The 23,419-nt window shown below is 38.6% G+C and overlaps 2 protein-coding genes across 2 annotated transcripts; one reads left to right on the top strand and one right to left on the bottom strand.

Annotated features, from left to right (window-relative positions):
• Positions 1 to 1,735: 1,735 nt before the first annotated feature.
• Positions 1,736 to 2,494, bottom strand: LOC121745643. Its single transcript, XM_042139627.1, has one exon. The coding sequence runs from the start codon at positions 2,492 to 2,494 to the stop codon at positions 1,736 to 1,738; it is 759 nt and encodes a 252-aa protein (XP_041995561.1).
• An 8,742-nt stretch (positions 2,495 to 11,236) lies between these two features.
• On the top strand, positions 11,237 to 20,088 carry LOC121744015 (arogenate dehydratase 3-like). The gene is made up of 3 exons (XM_042137449.1): positions 11,237 to 12,067; positions 12,185 to 12,258; positions 19,737 to 20,088. The coding sequence occupies exons 1-3, from the start codon at positions 11,237 to 11,239 to the stop codon at positions 20,086 to 20,088; spliced, it is 1,257 nt and encodes a 418-aa protein (XP_041993383.1).
• Positions 20,089 to 23,419: the final 3,331 nt, after the last annotated feature.

Here is a 23,419-nt window from a genome sequence, read left to right as displayed (position 1 = left end):
GAAATGGATCTGTATTGGCTCGAATACAGCGATCGTGCATATTTACATTTGATCCCGGAGGAGATAAATCGCCGAAGCTTCTGCTTTCAACTCTCCTTTTTGCTTCGGGGTTCCCACCTTGAGGACAAGGTGGATTTTAACCGTGGGGGAGTTGATACGAACCTCTATTATTATTATTTAGTTTAGATATTATAGGGATTTAGCATATCTTTTTCTATATCTTTGTTTTCTTGTTCATTAAGTCAGTAGCATTATAAATAGGATAGACTGTTATCTTTTTTATTCATTCAATCAATTAATGAAATATTTTCTCTCCCAAATATAACGTGTGTTTTCCAATTCTAATTTTGGATTCCCTCCGCCGATCCTAATTGGACGCCGGAGTATTCTATCAATCGCCGAGTTATCTGCCCGACGGGAGCGACTCCCGCGCACAGAAACTCTGCAATCGTCCGCCGAGCCTATTGGCCGCCGGAAATTTATCTCCACCGCCGAGCGAAACTCACCGCCGGTGCTTGTTAAGGGAAACGCCCTTAACAAGTTCATTTTTTAAACCGAGGATAACATCACCTTTCTAATTTGCGATTTTTATAATTTCGGTTTATTTTCGATATAAAAAAATTTGGGCCGAATGTCGTTGCGATTTTTATAATTTCAGTAGCCACGCCAACTTTGATTTCATCAAATTTCGGCAGACTAATCAAATCACTGTGTTTTATACATGAAATTTTAAAAGGCATGCTGTAAACAAGAAATTAGTAAAAGTTGTATAATTGCGTGCAATTAATTAACCTGTAAAACGTCGCCTGAAAAAGAAATAATTAATACACTTAATAAAATATGGTTAAAGTACACCCCCATTTTTACTATATTTGCTCCTAAAACAATTCAAGAAATTGTGAATTAATTGAAAACGAGGTTTTCTAATATTGAACAGACCACTATATCACTCCATTGTCCTTCACGATAAAAATCATGTCATTTTCTGAATATTCTCTAATTATTTACTTTTTCGTGCTTAAGGCAATCTTTATAGAGATATATAGAAAAGCAGAAAATATCTTCATAACAATCGTTCAATAACCAAATGAGTAGTTTGGTGCCTTTTGTTTTCTACTACAAGGATTCTTGTACAATCCACATGGGTGCCAAATTGAGAACAATTTCAACCATCAATTATGAGTGAGTTTATGTATCGTATTGGACTATCAATAGCATTTAAGAGAGATTGAAATTTGAATTCCAAACTTTTGACCAAATTACAAGTATAGGCACTCATACTCTGCAAAATTTATAATTGATTGAGAACTTTTGAAGCCTTTAGATTGTCGTTCTTACTGTCAATTTCGCTGTTAAAACGTTTGGCGGCCGTGTAGTCAAGTTAGGAATTAGTGCGGTAAATTTTTAGATTGTCAATTTAGTCGTCAAGATGTTTGTTGCTTGTGTAGTCGAGAGTTAGGAATTAGTTTTTAGCTTTTCAAGTTGGAATACATCCTAGTTCCAAAATATTAGTGGTATCCAACGGAACACACGAACAACCAACACATTGAAAACTCTAATATACCATCCAAACTTATATGCAAATTATATAGCAAGAAAGTGATTCCGACGTACCAATAATGAATGGCTGAATACGTCATAATTAAAAATTAAAAGTACCAAAAGATACAAAATTCAAATTGGTGAATCAATTGAATTAATTAGAAAAAGAGGAAGCAGCAAAATGAGAGATGAATTAATTCTTGCAAGCACAAATCATGAAAGAGAAATCAAGGTGACGATGATGAGGAGGAGAGTTGTTGTGGTCGTGCATCCAGAATGTGGTGCTATCCAATCCGGTGGTCCTCGTTTTGAACATGAAGACCGCGCATCCCGAATCCGGATTGTCATTGTAGAACCAGTCATGAACATCCCACAGCAAATCCACCAGCATTCCCTCCACAAATATCGTCTGATTCCCCCTGAAATTCCACTGCACCTTCCTCACCTTCATCACCGTCTTCTTATCCACGCACACCCACACACTCGGATTCTGCTTCCCCCCTTCACTCTCTGCTCCGCCGCCTCCGCCACAGCGGATCCAGATATCGTGCGCGCCTCCTCCCTCGCTGAATCTCGCCTTTGTCGAGTACACCGCGCTCCCGGAGAAATGCTCCTGCCGCGACACCAGCGAGAATTTATTTTTATTAAATAAATTCGCGCTGGTGCCGAATTGGCGAGGCGACGCCTTGTCGCCGAGGAGTAGGCCGAGGGCGGAGTCGACGACGACGGCGAGGTAGAAGCCGTCGAGGGGCTCCGGGCCGGGGTGGTAGCGGGCGGTGGAGAGGTCCCACAAGAGGTCGATTTTGGAGGAGCGGAGATGCACAGATTTGGAGCCTTTGGATTTGCGGAATAGGCGGGAATTGGTGGTGATTTGGAAAGTGGAGGAGGGGTCGTCGTCGAAGGAGATGGTGAGGGCGTGGGAGGAGGCGGTGCGGCTCCACGTCAGCGTCATCGTGATCTGCTTGAGGATGCTTCGGTATAGACACGTGACGCTGTTTTGGATGGAAGGGGCGGAAATGATGCAGGGGTTTGTGATTTTGTAGCTTGAGCACGATGTGTCCGAGACCTGCACTGCGTGATCGCTCAGACATGATGCTAAGTCTCTCATTTTGTTGTGTATAGTCTATAGAGAGAGAGAGAGAGGAAGGAAGGAAGGAAGGAAGGAGGAGAAGGGGAAAGACAACTTAATCCAGTTCCCGGGATTGTGTAGTGTCTTAAAACAAATGTGTTCTCTTGATAATTTAATTAAATTAGTGTGTGCAACTAATTATATTGGAAAGAATGGATATTTGCGACAGAGACTATCTTAATGTCTTGACAGTTCATTTGAGATCTGTCGCATTTGTAAATATCAAAATCAGTTTAAAATTAATACTTGTAATGACTATAATGATTTTGATTTATTTTATATACGGTGATGTTGTTTAATTTAATGTATGATCAATGGTTGACTAGAATGTAGTATTTCGTTTAGTCCCCATTAACTATTGTATTTTTTATCGATTCAAATTTTAAAAAGTTATTTAACTAGAAAGTGAGTGAAAAAAATAGCCAAATGTGAATATGTTTTTATATAAAGGTAATTAGTTCATGGAATGTGATCTCTGTTTACTAAAAATAATAAAAGTAAAATGTTTAATAGAAATCGAACAAAAGTAGCAAAAATTGAGATAATTAATGGGGTTAGGAGGGAGAAAGTATTGGTTAAGGTCTTCGGTCAAAAGTTGTGTTAACAAAAATATTATTAGTAACTTAGAAATCATAGGAAATTAGTGTAGGAATTGGTCATTAGTCAATTGTGGGGAAGAAGAGTGAAAGCGTCCAGAATGGTGGTAATACAGACTACAGTAATAACATATGGATATGTATAAAGGTGAGTGCCCACAAAAGTAAAGATAAAAACTGATGTTTATTCGAAGTGGGAATATTTACTATGAACGAGAACGACTGACATTTTGTGTACCAAGATGAAGAATGATGGACCCACTGTTTATTTGCTGCCAATTACTCCCTCCGTTCCACTCAATCGTTTTTATTTTGGCTCATCTTACAATAATTATCGCACTTCATTTTTAACATAAATGATAAATAGGTCACGCATTTCATTAACTCACATGACTTACATTTTATTATAAAATTAATATAAAAAAGTGGGTAACATATTTCACTAACCTTTCCAATCAACTTTTTTTTTATTTTTTAAAAATCCATGCTCTTACAATTATTGTGAGAATGAGAGAGTATAATACTAGTATTTATTAATTGAAAATAAAATAAATATACCATTTTGCATAGTGGAGGACTTGATTGTCAGAGTTTTGAGTCGTGCCAGCACTTCTATATGGTGTTATATAGGTTATGAAATTGGCATCTAGAATCCATTATTTTTTTTTATATCTTTAATTGTCCACAATCTAACCAAAGAAGTATTTAATCTACTTATAACTTAGGCAGTTAGGCCCAAGAAAATATCATTCTGTTCTGCGCATTCTAGAATCGAACTAACAGTGAATTGTTTAGTTATTTGACCAAACAAAACTTAAAAAGGGGCCTAACTGAACCAATATTTGGTACTAGTATAATTCAATTAATCTTGCAAATATGTTAATGGGTTATCGTTATGCATCAATTCATGGGAAAGCGTTATTAATGTGGAAGCTGAAATTGCATTTTTTTCAATTTATATGGTTTGCATTAATATAGGACTCGAACTCGGCACATCTTACAATAATGTCTAAACTCATTGCCGCTAAGACAATTGCGGTAGACTCAATGTGTTAGTTCGAGAGGAAGTACGTCGCTAGTTGAACTGAATGATGAATTGTTGGTAGGGATGATAAGACAAGATGGGGTGTGATAGTGAGTGTTTTTGGGGCCCCACAAATTAATGCCGGAGCCACCAACTTCTAATGAATACAGCCTCTATGATTGAAATCATACGAATAATGTGAAATCAGCAATTGCTTCTTTATTGGATGGATCTATACCATTATAAATCAATTCCAAAGCATATATATACTTCAATTTTATCCTTTTAAATTTAATAATTAAAAACCTCATAATAAGAGTTGGATCTGTTGCACACTTATTCTGTATATCATGACTTAGTTCATTAATTGCCGCTTTTTGCATTTTATAAGGAGAAGTAACATCAATAATCCATGGCATGATACTTGGAGAAAATAAAAAAAAGGGTAGTGTAGTGATTTAGAGAAATAATGTCTCCATGCCATATTACCCTTATATTTTTTTGCCCTAATGATATTTCTTATTTTGACCAATATTCCCTAATATTAATTTTATACGCTTCTTTGGAAAGAGATGTCAAATTAAGGCTATTCCATGATTTTAGTTGTTTGCTTTGTGATTTAAGTCTTTATATTTAGTGTTTGTTTGTGGATTATACAATATTAAGTCAATTAATAGTTATTCCATAATTTCGTATCATTTCTATTTTTTCTTTATAAATTTATTTGTATGCTCCAAAAATTCGTACATGCTTTCACCTTAAGTTCTAAAATTTTAAAAATATAATAAAATAAAATTTTAAAGAGTAAATAATTAAAATAAAAATTTATACTATTAAAATTATAATCATAAATTCAATTATTATTAATATATCTTATATCAAATTTTAATTTGCTGTATGTTAATAGTGAATTGAGCTAAGAACTCTAATATTTAAATAAAAAGAAAAAACATTATTTTTGAATTAAGAATAGTGAATTAAGAATTCTAATAGTTAATTTGTGGTATGTTAATAGTGAATTAAGAATATGTGATTATTTTTTTTATCAAGGTTCGACCGTAACTTTCTAAACATTATGAATTTAAAGAAATAAAAATTTTGAAACATAAAGAACGAAAAAAAATCATGGAATTTTTAAAATCAAAATTTGTAAACTCAGTTAGTTTGACATGATACGATAATGACCTAAAAGACTAAAATGATATTACAAGATAATGACCTGAAAATGATATTACACGATAATGACATAATCATGTTCTAATATGATTAAAACTTTATCGCTATTTAAATTTAAATAATAAAAATAAAATATACTCATATTGCAAATAATAAATATAGAAGTAGAGTTCTTTTTTGCAACTTTCTTCCAAATAACTTATAAAATATTATTTCAACTTTCTACGTAATATTTTAAATATTAAGAATTTAAACAAATTAGTACTTTGAAAAGCAAAGATAAAATCAAAATTATGAAATACTTAAAATTAAAATAATAAACTCAATTAATATTAATATATCATACACTGTATCAAATTTTAATTTGTTGCATGTTATAGCAAACTAAGCTAATAACTCTAACATTTTAGAATGAAAAAGAAAATATCTTATCTATATAGTTTTAAAATATTATATTGATGAGTGAAAATATGTGTTTAGTTTTTTATTGGGATTCAACTTAACGTTATAGTATACAATTTAAAAATTTGAAGAAATTAATATTTTTAAAGTAAGTAATTAAAATCAAAAGCCTAAACATGATTAGTATTAATATATCTTATAGTATCAAATTATAATTTATTGCATGTTATTGTCAAGTAAGCTAAGAACACTAATATTTAGTTTATAAGGAAGCAAAGGAAATATTAAATAAATAATTTAAGAATATGCAAATATTTTTTTTATCGAGGTTGGTATGTAACATTACAAAAAAAATGAATTTACAGAAATTAATATTTAGAAAAGTAAAAAATTAAAGCTATGAAATCTTAAAATTAAAATCATAAACTTAGATAGTATTAGTATATATTACATATCAAATTTAATTTATTGCATGTTACAGTGAATTGAGCTAAAGACTCTAATATTATAGAAAAAAAAATATTAACTATTGTGACATCTCTGTCCCGATACATGAATTATTTGCGTATTTTATTGGCATTATAGATATATGTTAAATTGCTATTATAAAAGGTAAAAATTAGTATTATGATGAACTCAATATAATAGAATATTATTTTAATTATTGAAAGGTTTTGATAATAAGTATAATATTAAGCAGTTCATCGAAGCGTGTGCATGTGTAATAATGCGTATGTGCATGGAATTATTTTGTGCATGAAAAGTATATTTACAATAGTAGGATCCTAAATTAAGATTATAAAAATAAAAGTAAGTATAGTCTGAGTATAATATTGTTGCATGCACGTGTTCACTATTTCATAGTGTCACCAATCTCATGCGACAAGTGTCGATTAGACAAACTAAGTAGCATGCATTTGTGCTACATATTTAAATAATTTTATAATATATAGTGTGCAATAGTTTTAACTCTAAAAGTATAATCACCTCAAATTTATATATATACGTAGAGTCTGTGGACAATGAAAAAGGGAGGGGGTTATGAAGGGAAAAAAAGTGAAGGAAATAAACGAAAAATAGTTTCGACCCCTCCGGCTATACCAGGAGTTGTAGATCGAAAAAAGAAATTTGTGTGTTTGATTATATGTTGTCATCAGGTGTATCGAAAAAGGAAATTTGTGTGTTTGATTATATGTTTTCATTATGTGTGTATAAATTACCTTTTTAATATTACATGTGTTATGCGATTCTTTTTCTATATGTACGATTGAAGTGATTTATAGGAGTATATAGTGGATTATATGGTGTGAACTTAGTTGGTGAGGTGTTATTTGATATCGATGGTAGAATATGATAGAGATAATGTTATTGATGCAATTGATATGTTTTACATAGCATTGGAATTATTTGAATCATTGTATTAAAGAGGATCTGTGACAGTCTTGCTCTGAATCTGAAATCACAGTGGACATATTGAGACATTCGGGTCAATCATATTGGAACCTACGGGTCAAAACACAGTGGGACCTACGGGTCAAATCACAGTGGGACCTACGGGTCAATCATATTGGCATATTGAAAATCCCGAGCAGATACCAGGCTTGATTTGTCACAGAATAATAAATTTTGAATAGAGTGGCATATGCATATGGATTTGGAAATGTTTATGAGGGCATATGCATATGGATTTGGAAATGTTTATGATATTTATTGCTTATGGTTTATTAAGTTATTATGATATAGGTGTTTTATGTTTTTAATATGTTGATTAATTGTTCCAAATTTGGGAAATTATAATCAAATGAAAATACCCCAGAGGTTGAGAGGTTGAGGTGTGACAGTTTAGATAAGGTGTGACAGTTTAGATAGGGTGTGACATTTAGTGGTATCAGAGCAGGGATAAGATCTCATTGGGATAGTCTATCTTGCGTCTTGAATTAAGATATACTATTGTTACGTTAAGGGTAAATAATTAGTGATAAATGATAGCATAAGTTGTGAGTGAATTTCAAAATATTGTGAATACTAGTATATATATATATATATATATTGTAGAATTATTGATAAGAATTTTGATAATGTCTAAACCAGAAATAATTGAAGTTTATAGATTGAAGTTCAAATTTAACCTCAAATTTATTTTAACACTTTGTGTTTATGCAAGAAGGATTTAGTGTATAGACTTATTACATCGGTGACAAGAAACTGATGTATCCTCTTGCATTTAGATATTAACACGAGCCAGCCAGACGACAACTTTAATATTAAGATATTACTTAGTATATTTTAATTCGTTTACAATTTATATTATCATTATATTTGTTTGGTGGAAATCAAACATTTTGTAGACAAATCAAATCTCAGGGCATGCCGGCCGTTAAGATGGTGGTATGAGCGTATGACGCGAAACAAAAGTTTATTAATTTTATGTGATAACCCACAATTATTTATAATAGTTTAGTAAATAAATAGTGCAAATTATTCCCTAAAACCTAATACTCAGGACTCTTTCCAATTTTTTCCGTACACTTTAAAAAAAATAGTCACATGTATCATTAATGATTACTAATTGTTTTGATTTCCCAACCCGACCCGATTCTGTTTTTTCCAACGAAATTTAACATACTCCGCCCGCTATTACTGAAAAGTGTATTAAGTTGGTAATCAAGCATATATGCATTGATTTTCTTTCAAGTTTCAACTAAAATATATACTCCGATTATAACTTACTCCAAATTAATTGTTAAATAAATGAAACATGATCATCTGCATCTGCATCTGCGAGGCCCAAGATGCTCTTGGTGTTCTGTTTTGTTTGACCCCATCAAACAAAAACTAGTACTTTAATTTGGTCTTCTGCCAGCTGCCTTCATTTGTTAATTAATCCAATATAAAAATGTTCGACTTAGATTATGTACTATGTATTCATCTCTTTACTCATAAGAATTCAATTATTGGTTGCTTCGTATTTTTGTCTACGCTTCTATTTTGTCCTATTTTCCCTGCTACTTTGGCTGTATCACTTCTGTCGATTGAAATCTTTTTGCACCAGACTCCTAATTTGGAGCATTAAACAGAAAGATTATAACACAGATGACTCAAATTATATATTTTTAAGGCTCTATTTGATGGGATATGCTTAATTGCTAACTTGTCAATTTTATATTTAAAATTTTAAAAAGACTATAAGTATATCAATTAAATTTGTGTAGACATTTTTTAATAAGTAGAGTTGACAAGTTAACAAATTTAGAAAATAAAGGTAGTTAGCAATTTAATAAGAATTACGATAACTATATTTTGATTGGATAAATAATTTTATCCTAGCTTAACTTATTGTTTGGTTTGCCAAAAAAAATAATTTAGATAGCTCGTGTTAAGCCCAGCCCGTAATGGCCCGTATTGAATTTTTAAGTTTCTAAAAATTACTACTCCAACATGGATTATTGATTTATTAAATTGGGCATTATTCCACGCTTATAGTTTAATTAAAAATTAGTTTTGCTCGACGATGAAGAATTTTGATCCACCAAGAGTTGGGCCACAAAATTAAATCACAGTTTGGCCCAACCTTTCATTTAGGCCCATTTTGTTATGTTCTCCCAGTGCTAAAACAACTGTATTGATAAAGGCATTTTTTATGTTGTTTTCGTCCCTAATCCATAATCATATTCTATATTTCAAATTACTTAGAAAAATCAATCATCTATTATTGTGGTTAATTTCTCTCTAATAAAACAAGACATCGTAGCGCGCAGTTGGCCGTGCAGAACTGTGGTAACCCTAATCTCGTTTAAGCTACCAATCATATGTCCATAGAGAAGGGAAAGTCCTCACACCAACCATGCACCCAAGTATTAAGCCGTCACAAGAGTCAATTTCCTTGTCAAAATTTTACTAGTTACTAGTTAGTATTGGAGCCTTATAACACCATTTTATTATAAATATCTGAATTTACTGCGTATATAAATATAACAAAGAGAAGCCTCAATATCCATCTCAAGCCCCGTGTATAATTTTTAAAGGTATACTAATAAATAATTTGAATGTATGTGGAAGGACCTAACGAGGATGATAAATTTTGATTCATGTATATAAGTAAGATCTAAAATGAGTATAATAATTATTCATTACATAGCCATTATTTTTTATTGCTGTTGTACAAAAGTAAAAACGAAATAGAGAGGTGATATTGAAATTTAGAGAGAGAGTGTGAGAGCATCCACAAAGGTGGCGTCCGTTGCCACGGCCGTCAGCGCCGCTGGCACGGACGCTACCCGCCGCCGTGCCAGCGAACAGCTGACGTGGCGCGCTGGGATTCGTCAACGGCATAGCCATTGTGTTTAATTTTTTTAATTAAAAAATCGATTTTTAATTAAAAAAACTGATAAAAAATAAAAAAAAATCACTTCCTAAAAAAAATATATTCGTTTATAACCGTTTTTTTTCCACTTTTTAATTTTTTTTTCATTTTTTTACCCCAAAAATACACACTTTCATCTATAAATACCCCCAATTTCACTAACAAAAATTCACATCAAACTACACAATTCTCATCTTCATTCCTCATATCCATTTTCATCTTCAATCTCTCATATCCATTTTTAGGATTTTAATTATGTCTTTTTTATTTTATTTGTAAATCCAGAAACATGATCGGGCGTTATTCCGATTCGTCTCCATTTTCGTGAAACTATTCCCCATGTATTGTAAGTGATCCGAACCTGCCCGGAGCGCGATACGAAAGCAAGAAAATAAGTATAATATCGGAAAGGTCAACCCTTGATCCTGCTGACTCCGGGTGAGTGAGACTAGCACCTGTCTCAGAATCCGCTCTCGCTCGCCGCTACTAACGGGGTCTCGGTTGATTTCCCTTCCTTTCTTTCTATCCATAGGTCGGCTTCGTGCAGATAGATCTTTGCCGGGGGCGACTGTTTACCAAAAACACAGGTCTCCGCAAAGTCGTAAGATATAGGATTTTAATTATGTCTTTTTTATTTTATTTGTAATTTGTAATATTTATTGTGGGTTTTTAATGAATTTTAGTATTATGGAAATGTTTTTGTGTAATTGAATTTTAAATTAATTGTGCTCGTCCTTGCGGAAGAGCACAGCTGTGGGTGTTGTGCTCTTGCCAGAGAGCAGACAGAAAAAGTGGGGTCGGGCCCACAACCGTGCCGCTGGCAAGAGCACGGTTGTGGATGCTCTGAAAGGAGGTAGGTGCCTACTTGAACCACGCACTACATCTTCAGCCACACTATATATAATCTTCTCGATCATCGTTTCTTATTATTCCCACGGCTTCCACGTTCCCTTCTTAACATTTCGTCCCTCCACTTCTTCCAAATTGCACTTTCACCCCAAACCATGCAATCCCTCGCCCCTTTCTCATCTCTAGATCTCAAATCCATTACCCGGTTGACCCGCCCCGGGGTCAACCCCGCCCGATCCCTCATTCAATGCTCCTCCGTCAGCCACGACGCATCCAATCCCACCGCGGCTCAGCTCCCCACCGCCCATTCCAGCCGCCGCTACGAGTGGCAGAGCGCCTGCGCCATCCTCGCCAGCAAGGTCGTTTCCCAGCAGCAGGACACCGAGAAACCCAACGCCGTCGCCGCCGTCAACGGCCACCCCTCCCTCCACCTCGTCCCCCTCAATTACTCGGCGCTGCCGAAGCCGCTCACCATTGCCGACCTCTCCCCCGCGCCGATGCACGGCTCGCAGCTCCGCGTCGCCTACCAAGGCGTCCCCGGCGCGTACAGCGAGGCCGCCGCTGGGAAGGCCTACCCGAAGTGCGAGGCCATCCCCTGCGACCAGTTCGAGGTGGCCTTCCAAGCGGTGGAGCTGTGGGTAGCCGACCGCGCCGTGCTCCCCGTGGAGAACTCGCTGGGCGGCTCGATCCACCGCAACTACGACCTCCTCCTCCGCCACCGCCTCCACATCGTCGGGGAGGTCCAGCTCCCAGTCCACCACTGCCTCCTGGCCCTCCCCGGCGTGCGGAGGGAGCACCTGCGACGCGTCATCAGCCACCCGCAGGCGCTCTCCCAGTGCGAGCACACGCTGACGCGGATGGGCCTTAGCGTGGCTCGCGAGGCCGTCGACGACACGGCCGGCGCGGCCGAGTACATCGCCGCGAACGCGCTGCCCGACACGGCGGCGATCGCATCGGCACGGGCGGCGGAGCTGTATGGGCTTAAGGTGGGTGTCATCCTAAAACCAATTATTGGCATGGCCCATTATATTTATATACTGTTTTCAGTTGTTTCTTGGATTTTAAATGGTTTACTTATTTTTGTTTCACTTGCCAAACAATAGGTGGTGGCGGACGGGATCCAGAACGACTCGAGCAACGTGACGCGGTTCGTGATGCTGGCGAGGGAGCCGATCATCCCGCGTGATGGAGTACGTACTAAACAAGCCCAACAGCAGTAAAGCCCATCAGCCTAAAGCCCAAGAAAGAGTATCAGTTCGGCATGACTAAAGAGTATCAGAGTTCAGTTCGGCACGACCAAAGAGTTCGGCCCCAGCCTACAGCTCGGTAAAAGCCAACCAATCAAACTCTGCTCTCAGGTCGGCATCAAGCTCTACTCTCAGATCGGCAAAAGCTGCTCGGCAATAATTCAGCAGTTCGGTCTCAGTATTCGACCGAACTAGGAGATAGTGGACTCATGCAGGATTTCCACCTCCACTACACCCACGATCTATTTAGTGGTGTCAAGCAGTCTTTAACTCATGCAGGATAGTGGACCCATGCAAGATCGCCACGATCTCCACGACATCCACTGCCTAGTAAATAGTGCTGCATGCCACGATCTTGGTTCAATGTATAAATAGAACCTAGATCAGATAGATAAGGTTAAGTTCTAAGAAGCTCTCTAGAGATAAAAGATCAAATAGCAAGTCTGTATTGTAAGCTGTAAGAAAACAGATCAAGCAATACAACTCTGCCCTCTTTTCTTCCCGTGGACGTAGATTTACCTCAGTAAATCGAACCACGTAAAATCTCTGTGTCGTGATCTGCATTTTCCTGCATTCATCACCATCAAAAATTCGCGGAACCATCACTGGCGCCGTCTGTGGGAAACAGAGAACCAAATTTGTGATAAAGCGAATTTTTGACCCTTTTTCCACCCCAAAAAAAAATGCATACCAGATCACATACTACCCGTAATACCGTTCGTGATAACCGTGAGGAAGCTAGTCCAGCTCGCAGGTCTGAAAAACGGCCTCGGGAGACATCTACCTCCGGTTCTCACGAAGAAGGAACAAGCCACTCCAGGAGAGATCGCACCGAGTCTTCCCAGCAGCCCGATTTAAATGAAGCTGTCAAGCTGTTCTTGGCCGAGAAGCAGGAGGAGTTCTTAACCTTCCTGCAGAAGAGCCAACAGCCGGAGAAGACAACGGCGGATTCTCCCTCCTCATCCAGACATGAAAGTCACTACCGCAGTAGTGACGTGTCTTCCAGGAGAAAGAATCCTCAACCCCGACATGTTCCTGTTCCTCCTCGGTACCGGAACCACAGGAGAACTCCATCTCCTCCGTACCGAAGAAATATCGGGTTCGCCATGTACGGAGCATTAAAGACTCCGTTCTCGGACGATATCACCCGAACTCCTTTGCCGCGGAACTACCGGACACCGTCAATGACTTATGACGGGCTAGTGGATCCTCATGACTTCTTGGGACGCTATCAATATAATATGGCGAACCAGGGTCTCAATGAGGTCCATATGTGCAAGCTGTTCCCCGAGCTGCTCATCGGGAACGCCAGAAGGTGGTTCGACAGCCTTCCTCAAGGCAGCATTAGATCATACCGAGATCTAATGGATGCTTTCCACGGGAGGTTCTTTCAGAAAGCGGAAGCCCGGATCACTTCGGCTCAGCTGCTTTCTATACGTCAAGGTCGCGACGAAAAGATCAGCGACTTCATGACGAGATTCCACAAGGAATGCCTACAAGTAGATGATCTCAACGATCTACTTGTCATTTCGGCATTCCAAAATGGAATCCTGCCCGGAGCTCTCTACAGAAAGCTCGTGGAGTGCGGTCCGCAAACAGCTCAAGAAATGTGGGACATTGCGGACCAGTTTTCCCGTGCGGATGAGGCAGACCGTCGAAAACGGTCTTTAGACAGCTCATCCCGAGAAGAGAAAAAGAAGCCCGATCAAAGCGGCCAGGTGCTTCCTCGCCGAACTCCTTTTGAAAGAATTCAAAGGGCACCGGTACAAGGCAGATTGGGACCACGTCTCAATCCTGAGAAGCCGCCCGCTCAGTTCGTACCCTTAAACAAGTCAAGAGCGGAAATTTTCGAACTACATTCCGATATGTTCGAAAAACCAAGGCGGATGACGAAATCGGCCGCGCGCCGACCTCAGGATCAATATTGCTCCTTCCATCAAGCCCACGGTCACGATACCGAGGAGTGCCGAAATTTGGCTGCAGGTATTGATGTTCTTGTGAAAACAGGAACGTTAAAAGAATACCAAAGCAAGCAGCCGAAAAAGAACAAAAGGCAGAGAGGTGCGAACTGCAATCCTCAGGATCCGAAAAGGCATGAGGATCCCGAAGACGACAACGAGCCGCAATATGATGGAGTAATCCAGACTATTGATGCTCTCCCTGCCGGGAAGACTAAGTCGTCCCTAAAAGCAGAACGCAGAGGTTCCAATCAAGAGGAGCCAACACATAAAAGGCTGAAGAAAGACGAAGTGATTACATTTTCAGATGCCGATCCCGTCCCAGCCATCTCTCCTCACCAAGACGCTATTGTCATTCAAGCCGGAGTGGCAAACAAACTGATCCACAGAGTATTTGTGGATACAGGAGCGTCAGTCAGCATTCTTTTTAAAGAATGTTTCGATAAAATGGAAGTGGATCCAGCTCGGCTCAGTCCGGCTCCACTTCCTCTGAAAAGTTTCGCCCAGGAGGACACCCGCCCTGAAGGTATTATCAGCCTTCCGATCACGGTGGGAAAAGCGCCTACAAGCTCCAATACGATGATCGAGTTCTTTGTGGTGAAAGCTCGGTCCCCGTACAACATCATCCTGGGGAGAGACTGGCTCAACACAGTTCGGGCCGTTTGCTCTACTTATCACCTCACCATCAAGATCCCCACTAAAGGTGGGATAGCGGTCATCCGAGGTGATCAAAAGAGAGCAAAAGAATGTCTGCAGATTGCGCTTAAAAGTGCCGAGCAATCAGTTCGGCACCATCAAGCATAGCAATCACAGCAACCGGAGTCAGAGGCAAGCGAGATGACCGAAGTCACTTCAGAGCCGAACTCAATGACCGTTCAGTTATACGAAGATGATCCATCCAGAACGGTCAAGATCGGTTTCGCAGGAACGCCTCTACTCCGGGAAAAGACCATTCAGCTCCTCAAGGAGTACAAAGATGTCTTTGCATGGTCTCCGTTGGACATGACCGGAGTGCCCCCCGAGGTAATCACTCATCGGTTAAATATTGATCCTTCAATCCGGCCAGTAAAACAGAAGCAAAGACTCTTTGCGGCAGAAAGAAGCCAAGTCATCCATGACGAAGTCCGCCAATTACTAAAAGCGGATGTACTATTCGAGGTGAAATATCCTTCTTGGGTGGCCAATCCTGTGATGATCAAGAAAAAAGAAGGAGGATGGCGGATGTGCATAGATTTTACCGATCTAAACAAGCACTGTCCTAAAGATTGCTATCCCCTTCCGAATATAGATAAAAAAGTAGAAGCTTTGATCGGCTTCGAAATTTTCTGTTTTCTTGATTTATACAAAGGATATCACCAAGTGTTGATGGATGAGAGTGACGCTCCGAAAACAGCTTTCATTACCGATTTCGGCATTTTCGCTTATAAAAAGATGCCATTCGGTTTAAAGAATGCCGGAGCCACTTATCAAAGGATGGTAGACAAGCTTTTTCGGCACCTAATCGGAAAACAGGTTGAAGTGTATGTCGACGACATAGTTGTCAAAAGCAAAAGCACTTCGGAGTACGAAGACAACCTCAAATCCACTCTCGACGTGCTCCGAAAAGCCAACCTCAAACTCAACCCCCAAAAATGTACCTTTTTGGTAGATTCGGGAAAATTTCTGGGTTGTTGGGTTTCAAAGGACGGACTCAAGGCAAATCCCTCAAAAGTTCAAGTTATTCAGAACATGGCGATGCCGAAGTCCATACACGATGTGCAAAGACTAACTGGATGTCTAGCCGCATTGAATAGATTCCTTTCCCAAGCAGCCGAAAAGCAACTACCGTTCTTCAAAGTGTTAAAAAAGGCACCAAAGTTTGAGTGGGGAGCCGAGCAGAAAAAGGCTTTTGACGAGCTCAAAAGTTATTTAGCCGAGCTTCCAATTCTCTCTGCTCCAACAGATGCCGAAGTGATCTTCTTATACTTAGCGGCATCCGATCAAACCATTAGCGCGGTGCTTGTACGAGAAGAAGGCCTAAAGCAGTTTCCCATCTACTTTACAAGCCGAGCATTAAGGGGTCCAGAAACAAGGTATCAACCTCTGGAAAAAATTGCTCTGGCGTTAGTAAATGCAGCAAGGAGACTGCGGCCATACTTCTATGCTCACAAGGTATGCGTCTTAACCGATCTGCCTCTTCGGCAAGTTTTGACCAAGCCAGAAGCATCAGGCAGAATCGCCAAATGGGCCATAGAGCTGGGAGAACACTCAATCGAGTACCTACCTCGAAAAGCCATCAAGGGACAAGCCTTGGCAGATTTTCTTGCAGAGGCCAAATTCGATCAAGCAATTCCTGTTATTGCCGAACAGAAGAATTCTGCCAATGCCGAACTAGCACAGCCCTTGGAATCCGAAGTAGAGCCGCCGGACTGCTGGAGCGGATTCGTAGATGGAGCTTCAAACAAGATGGGGAGTGGAGCTGGTATTTTACTCGTCGCTCCCGACGGACACGAGGTAACCTACTCACTTCGGTTCCTATTCCCCACTACTAATAATGAAGCCGAGTACGAAGCCCTCCTGGCCGGATTCCAGTTAGCGCAAAGTCTGCTCGTCAAATCTCTCAAAGTCCATTGTGATTCACAAGTCATAGTAAATCACATGTTGGGTACAAGTGAAGCTCGTGACGAGAGAATGAAGAAGTATTTGGACAAAGCGCAAAGCATCAGCCGAAGTTTCTCCTATTTTCGGATAATCCGCATTCCCAGAGCGGAAAATAGCCGAGCAGATACCTTAAGTAAGTTGGCCTCAGATCCAAGCTCAAAGGCGGAAGAATTAATGCATCGAAGCATTGATGAAGCCGAGGTACATTCAGTATCCAGCTCGCCAAACTGGATGACGCCGATCTTGCAGTATCTGGATCAAGGACAATTGCCCGAGGATAAGAGAGAAGCTCGGAAGATCACGTGCCGAGCACTTCGGTACGAACTTCATGAAGGAGTCCTCTTTAGAAAGTCTTACCTCCAGCCGTTATTGCGGTGCGTAGGACCAGAAGAGACGGACTACATCCTCAGAGAAGTTCATGAAGGATCGTGCGGTAGCCACATCGGAGCCAGAGCTTTAGCTAAAAAAGTTCTGAGATGGGGATATTATTGGCCAACCATGGTACAAGAGGCAGTGCAGCTCGTCAAGACATGCCCGAAGTGCCAAATCCATGCAAATATCCCAAGGATGCCGCAGACCGATCTATCCACTATGCAAAGCCCTTGGCCTTTTATGCAATGGGGTATAGACATAGTAGGACCACTACCACAAGCTCTTCGGCAAATAAAATTCCTAATCGTTGCCGTGGACTACTTTACGAAGTGGGTGGAAGCTGAACCATTAGCTACGATAACGAGCTCGAAGGCATTGGATTTCGTCTGGAAGAACATAGTGTGCCGATTTGGCATACCCCACATCCTCATCTCGGATAACGGGACTCAGTTCACCGACAAGACGTTCAAGAATTGGTGCCAAGAGCTGAATATTCAACAGCGGTTCACTTCGGTCTCTCATCCACAAGCAAACGGACAAACGGAGGTAACAAATCGTATCCTGGTGAAAGGGTTAAAAGCTCGGTTAGAACAAGCCAAAGGACAATGGGTAGAAAATCTCCCTCAAGTCCTATGGTCCTACCGAACTACACCCACAACCTCCAGCGGTGAAACTCCGTACAGTCTTGTGTACGGCACTGAAGCCGTGATTCCGGTGGAGATCGGCATACCCAGTCCCCGAACTCTAAACTTCTCAGCAGAAATGAATGACGACGGACTGAGGGCCGAGCTAGATCTTGCCGAAGAAAGAAGAGAATTGGCATGCATAAAAGCAGCCAAGTACAAGGAGCAAGTAGCCCGGTATTATAACCAAAGGGTGAAGAAGCTGCAATTTCAAGTGGGAGATCTCGTCTTGAGAAACAACGAAGTAAGCCGAGCAGAAAAGCTGGGCAAGCTCGAACCCACATGGGAAGGTCCGTATCGGGTGTCAGAAGTCCTCGGCAAAGGGTCTTACAAATTGGCTCACATGTCAGGAGAACAGGTACCCCGAACATGGCACATTTCCAACCTCAAGAAGTTCCATTTGTAAGAGACAGTCCGGTCAGTCAGTCTTGAGTCCTGTTCGGTCAATGTGCTTTCTTTGGTTTGCTTGGTCTTTGTTTGTCTCTGTGCGTTTTTGTCTCTATGTGCTTTTTGTTTGTCTCTGTGCGTTTTGTCTGTGTGTTTTGTCTGTCTCTGTGCGTGTCGTCTCTTACAAATGTTACTGAGGTATCTTGTTCTTCGAAGGCTGATCCCCTTCTTAGAACATATACAAGCCAACGATTGTGAGTCAAAGCTTCTAAAGAGGATACAAGACCACAATTCAGCTTAAACAAGCAGTTCGTCTGAAACGAACTGCAATAAGCCAACGATTGTGAAGTCCAAGCTTCTAAAGAGGATACAAGACCACAATTCGGCTTAAAAATCAAGCACTTCGTCTGAAACGAACTGCAACAAAAGTCCGATTCACGCGATAAAACTTGCCTGAATTAGGACAAGGGAAAGTCCGATCCACGCGATAAAACTCGCCGAATTAGGACAAGGGAAAGTCCGATCCCCAAATTAGGACAACGGAAAGTCCGATCCGAGCGATAAAACTCGCCAAATTAGGACACAAACCAAGTCCGGTCAAAGAAGAGTTCACTTCATCAGACCGAGGACAAACATCAACTTACCCCGTACCTTTATCCAGAATGCCGAAGTGATTCACTTCGCTTTTCGGGGGGGGTAGTGATGGAGTACGTACTAAACAAGCCCAACAGCAGTAAAGCCCATCAGCCTAAAGCCCAAGAAAGAGTATCAGTTCGGCATGACTAAAGAGTATCAGAGTTCAGTTCGGCACGACCAAAGAGTTCGGCCCCAGCCTACAGCTCGGTAAAAGCCAACCAATCAAACTCTGCTCTCAGGTCGGCATCAAGCTCTACTCTCAGATCGGCAAAAGCTGCTCGGCAATAATTCAGCAGTTCGGTCTCAGTATTCGACCGAACTAGGAGATAGTGGACTCATGCAGGATTTCCACCTCCACTACACCCACGATCTATTTAGTGGTGTCAAGCAGTCTTTAACTCATGCAGGATAGTGGACCCATGCAAGATCGCCACGATCTCCACGACATCCACTGCCTAGTAAATAGTGCTGCATGCCACGATCTTGGTTCAATGTATAAATAGAACCTAGATCAGATAGATAAGGTTAAGTTCTAAGAAGCTCTCTAGAGATAAAAGATCAAATAGCAAGTCTGTATTGTAAGCTGTAAGAAAACAGATCAAGCAATACAACTCTGCCCTCTTTTCTTCCCGTGGACGTAGATTTACCTCAGTAAATCGAACCACGTAAAATCTCTGTGTCGTGATCTGCATTTTCCTGCATTCATCACCATCAAAAATTCGCGGAACCATCACCGCGCACGGACAGGCCGTTCAAGACGAGCATCGTGTTCGCGCACGAGAAGCAGGGCACGAGCGTGCTCTTCAAGGTGCTGTCGGCGTTCGCCTTCCGGGACATCAGCCTCACGAAGATCGAGTCACGGCCGCACCGCAGCTGCCCCATACGCATCGTCGGGGACGCGGACACCGGCGCCACGGCGAAACACTTCGAGTACCTATACTACATAGACTTCGAGGCATCTATGGCGGAGGCGCGTGCGCAGAACGCGCTCTCCGAGGTGCAGGAGTTCACCTCTTTCTTGAGGGTGCTCGGCAGCTACCCCATGGATATGACGCCATGGGCGCCTTCCTCTCCTCAGGATTGATTCATCCCAACATTAATTTTTCCCCTTTTTTTGTTTCTTTTTCATGCCTAGGTTAATTGCCATTTTGATCTCTTTTTATAAATCGGATTGTAGATTAGTTGTATTGTGTTACTATTTGATACCATAAATATTGGATCTTGGTAGTTTAAACATCAATCAGGTTAACAATTATCAAAATCACTGGCTCCCCCACTAGGCAGTTAGTGGGATATTTTCTTGATATTCCATTTTAGTAATAAAAATGTTTTTTTTTGTTTTAGATGAGTATTATGCTAGTTTGATGTGAAATATATGTATAGCGTATGGTGCTCTGTCTAAGGTTTTAGCTAACTTAGCTTGAATATATTGGAAATGGGCGTAACATCATAAATTGTGACAATCACAATCATAGAAGGGTCCAACTGCATTACTTAATCAGTATTTTACACATGCTTATGCAGGTATAGCTATAGCACGATGCCACGATTCAATTCATTATGTATTCCATAAAATGGATATGATATCATTTTCTTATCTACTGTTCTAAAAAAATTTATACATGTTTATTAGTAAAGCACCTGCATTTTGCTCACATTAAAAGTTTAGTCAACTGTTAAATGGCCATTTGGAAATAAAAAAGATTTAATAATAAAAATACGACCTTATAAATAATACTAATAATAGTTTATAATGTAATTTTATTAGTTGTCACGTGGTGAATCATGGAGCTGGCGTTAATAATTTGTATTATTAGTGAAGTAAATGTCTCAACTTTAATATTGTTTATGTTGTGGACGGAGAAAAGAGTTTCATTTATGAATATTGTTGTATAAAGTGATTGTAAATAAATTATACTCCATCCATCCACGAAAAATATGACACATTGTGAATGACACGAGTTTTAATGTGAAATTAGTAAAGTAAGAGAGAAGTAGTGTTAGTGGAATGTGAGGTCTATATTATTAGTAAGATAGAAGGGGAAAAAGTAAGAGAGAAGAGAAAAAAAAGTAAGAGAGAAGTAGTGTTAGTGGAAAGTGTGGTCCATATTATTAGTAAGAGAGAATGAAAAAAATAAATGAAAAGGTGTTGAAAACTTTCATTTTTTAAATATACTCTATTTTTTTTGGATAATAAAAAATGACAAATATACTCTGGACATGGAGTATTAATAAAAGTATTATCATAACAATTTATAGTACTATTAGGACAGCATGAAAAAAAAGTAAGAATAAAGAATGTAGCATGAACCATCTATGGTACGACAAAAAAAAAGTAAATGTCTCAACTTTAATATTTGTATTATCATAACAATTTATAGTACTATTTGGATAGCATGAAAAATGTCTCAACTTCTCCTTTTACCATTTCACTTCTTAGTCTTAAAACATACGAAAAATCTAGGGCTGGCAATTTTTGATCCGACACGATAATCCGACACGAATCCGCACGAAATTAACCCAACACGAACACGCACGTTTAGGATTTGGGTCCTTATAGGGTCGACCCAATAAGAACCCGGAAATTTTGGGTTGGGTTGGATTTGGGTCGGGTTGGGTTATCCGTTAAGAAAAAAAATTATTTTGATTATTTTGATTAATAAAAATAATATATTAAATCTTAATTTTTAATTATTTTTATTAATTAAAAAAATATTATAATTTTAATTTTATTAGTAAAAATATGATTAATACGGTTATCAATTATTTTTTATGATAAAAAAATATTACTGCATACTTAAATTTTATTAAAAAATAATTATTTTAATTATTTTAACTTTATTAGTTAGATTTATTATTTGGATTTAAAAATTATTTAAATTAATTATTTTAATTTTGTAATATCTTATTTTATCGTGTAATGTCAAATTTTAATTATATAATATCATATGTCGGTCGTTATCGTATAACGTATATATTGTGTAGTAACTTACTATTAGGGATGTCAATCGGGCCGGCCTATCGTATAGCATATATATTGTGTAGTAACTTATTATTTACTATCATTAAAAGATGACCAATATTTTTTGGATGACACGAAATCCGCACGAATCCGACACGACCTATATTTTTTTGGATGACACGAAATCCGCACGAATTCGACACGAATCTGTTTGGGTTGAACTCGATAAGAACACGATGATTTGGGTTGGGTTGGGTTGGGACCCGATAAGGTTGGGTCGATATTGGGTTGACCCGATAGCGACCCAATCCGCTCGATTTGCCAGCCCTAGAAAAATCAGATTAAAGAATAAACAGTTACACAACAAAGAGTGTACGCACAAAAAACAAAACTTAAAAGGTACTACGTGTGTGGTGGAATACCTGTACGGGCTCAGTTTTTGGCCCTTATTCAAGAATTTGCCAGCAGGAGCAGCACAATTGATTTTGGAATGACAGAATTGCAAGAACATCAAGGATCTATTCCATCAATTGCCCAGGTTAGGATTTCAACAATTTTTGCATGGAAAAAAAACAAAATTTAAAAGGTACTCTATCCGTCCCACTAAAGATGATCCACTTTTCTTTTTGGTTTGTCCCAACTAAGATGACTCATTACTATATATAGAAACACTTTTATCTCTATTTTATTCTCTTTTACTTTCTTCTCTCCACTCCACACACAAAATAAAATTGCATAAATTCTCGTGTTGCCCAAGGAAAGAGTATCTTCTTTGGGACGGAGGGAGTACCACGTGCAGTGGCGGATCCAGGACCCGAAAATGGCGGGGCGGAACTTATATTTAAATATTAAATATTTAATTTAATATTATTTTTAATAATAAAATAAATAAATAAATATTATATTAATATTTAAGTAGCACTAGCTTCATTAATAAAATATAAACATGCTTCAGCTTGCAAATATGTATTATTCATTTTAAAATAAAAAATTATATAAATATAAACATGCAGCTTGCAAATATGTATTATTCATTTTAAAATATAAAATTATTGTAAATATATGTACAGTTAAAATCACTGTAAATATTATATACAAAAGTGATATAAGTAGAGCACTAAATATTTACATTTCAAAAATATTTAAAATGTTTATTTTGTTACATAGAGAATAATTAAGATGCATGGATCAAATTATAAGTACTTTAGGATAAAAAAGACTTTAACACAAGATTAAAAATGATTTTAACTAAAGAATAAATATAACAAAATAATATATGCAACTTAGTAGTATTTAAAGGTATTATTTTGATAACAAGAAGAAATATGAATTGATAAAATAAAAAATGAAAATAAATATGTTTTTGTTGAGGATTGAACCCTGGACATCTTAGTTAAAAATTCAACTACCAAACCATTGAACTACTACATTTTATAGGACATTTATTGAAAAC

The sequence above is a fragment of the Salvia splendens genome, chromosome 8, assembly GCF_004379255.2.
Source record: "Salvia splendens isolate huo1 chromosome 8, SspV2, whole genome shotgun sequence".
In the NCBI taxonomy this organism is placed as follows: Eukaryota; Viridiplantae; Streptophyta; class Magnoliopsida; order Lamiales; family Lamiaceae; genus Salvia; species Salvia splendens.
This window is presented reverse-complemented; position numbering and strand designations above follow the sequence as displayed.

What these genes read in the sequence shown, in the direction of transcription:
- LOC121745643 (XM_042139627.1), bottom strand. Translation starts at nt 2,494, where the DNA reads ATGACGCTGACGTGGAGCCGCACCGCCTCCTCCCACGCCCTCACCATC.
- LOC121744015 (XM_042137449.1), top strand. Translation starts at nt 11,237, where the DNA reads ATGCAATCCCTCGCCCCTTTCTCATCTCTAGATCTCAAATCCATTACC. An exon ending in CGGAGCTGTATGGGCTTAAG is followed by an intron (nt 12,068 to 12,184) that starts GTGGGTGTCATC and finishes GCCAAACAATAG; the next exon opens with GTGGTGGCGGACGGGATCCA. An exon ending in CTGGCGAGGGAGCCGATCAT is followed by an intron (nt 12,259 to 19,736) that starts CCCGCGTGATGG and finishes CGCGGAACCATC; the next exon opens with ACCGCGCACGGACAGGCCGT.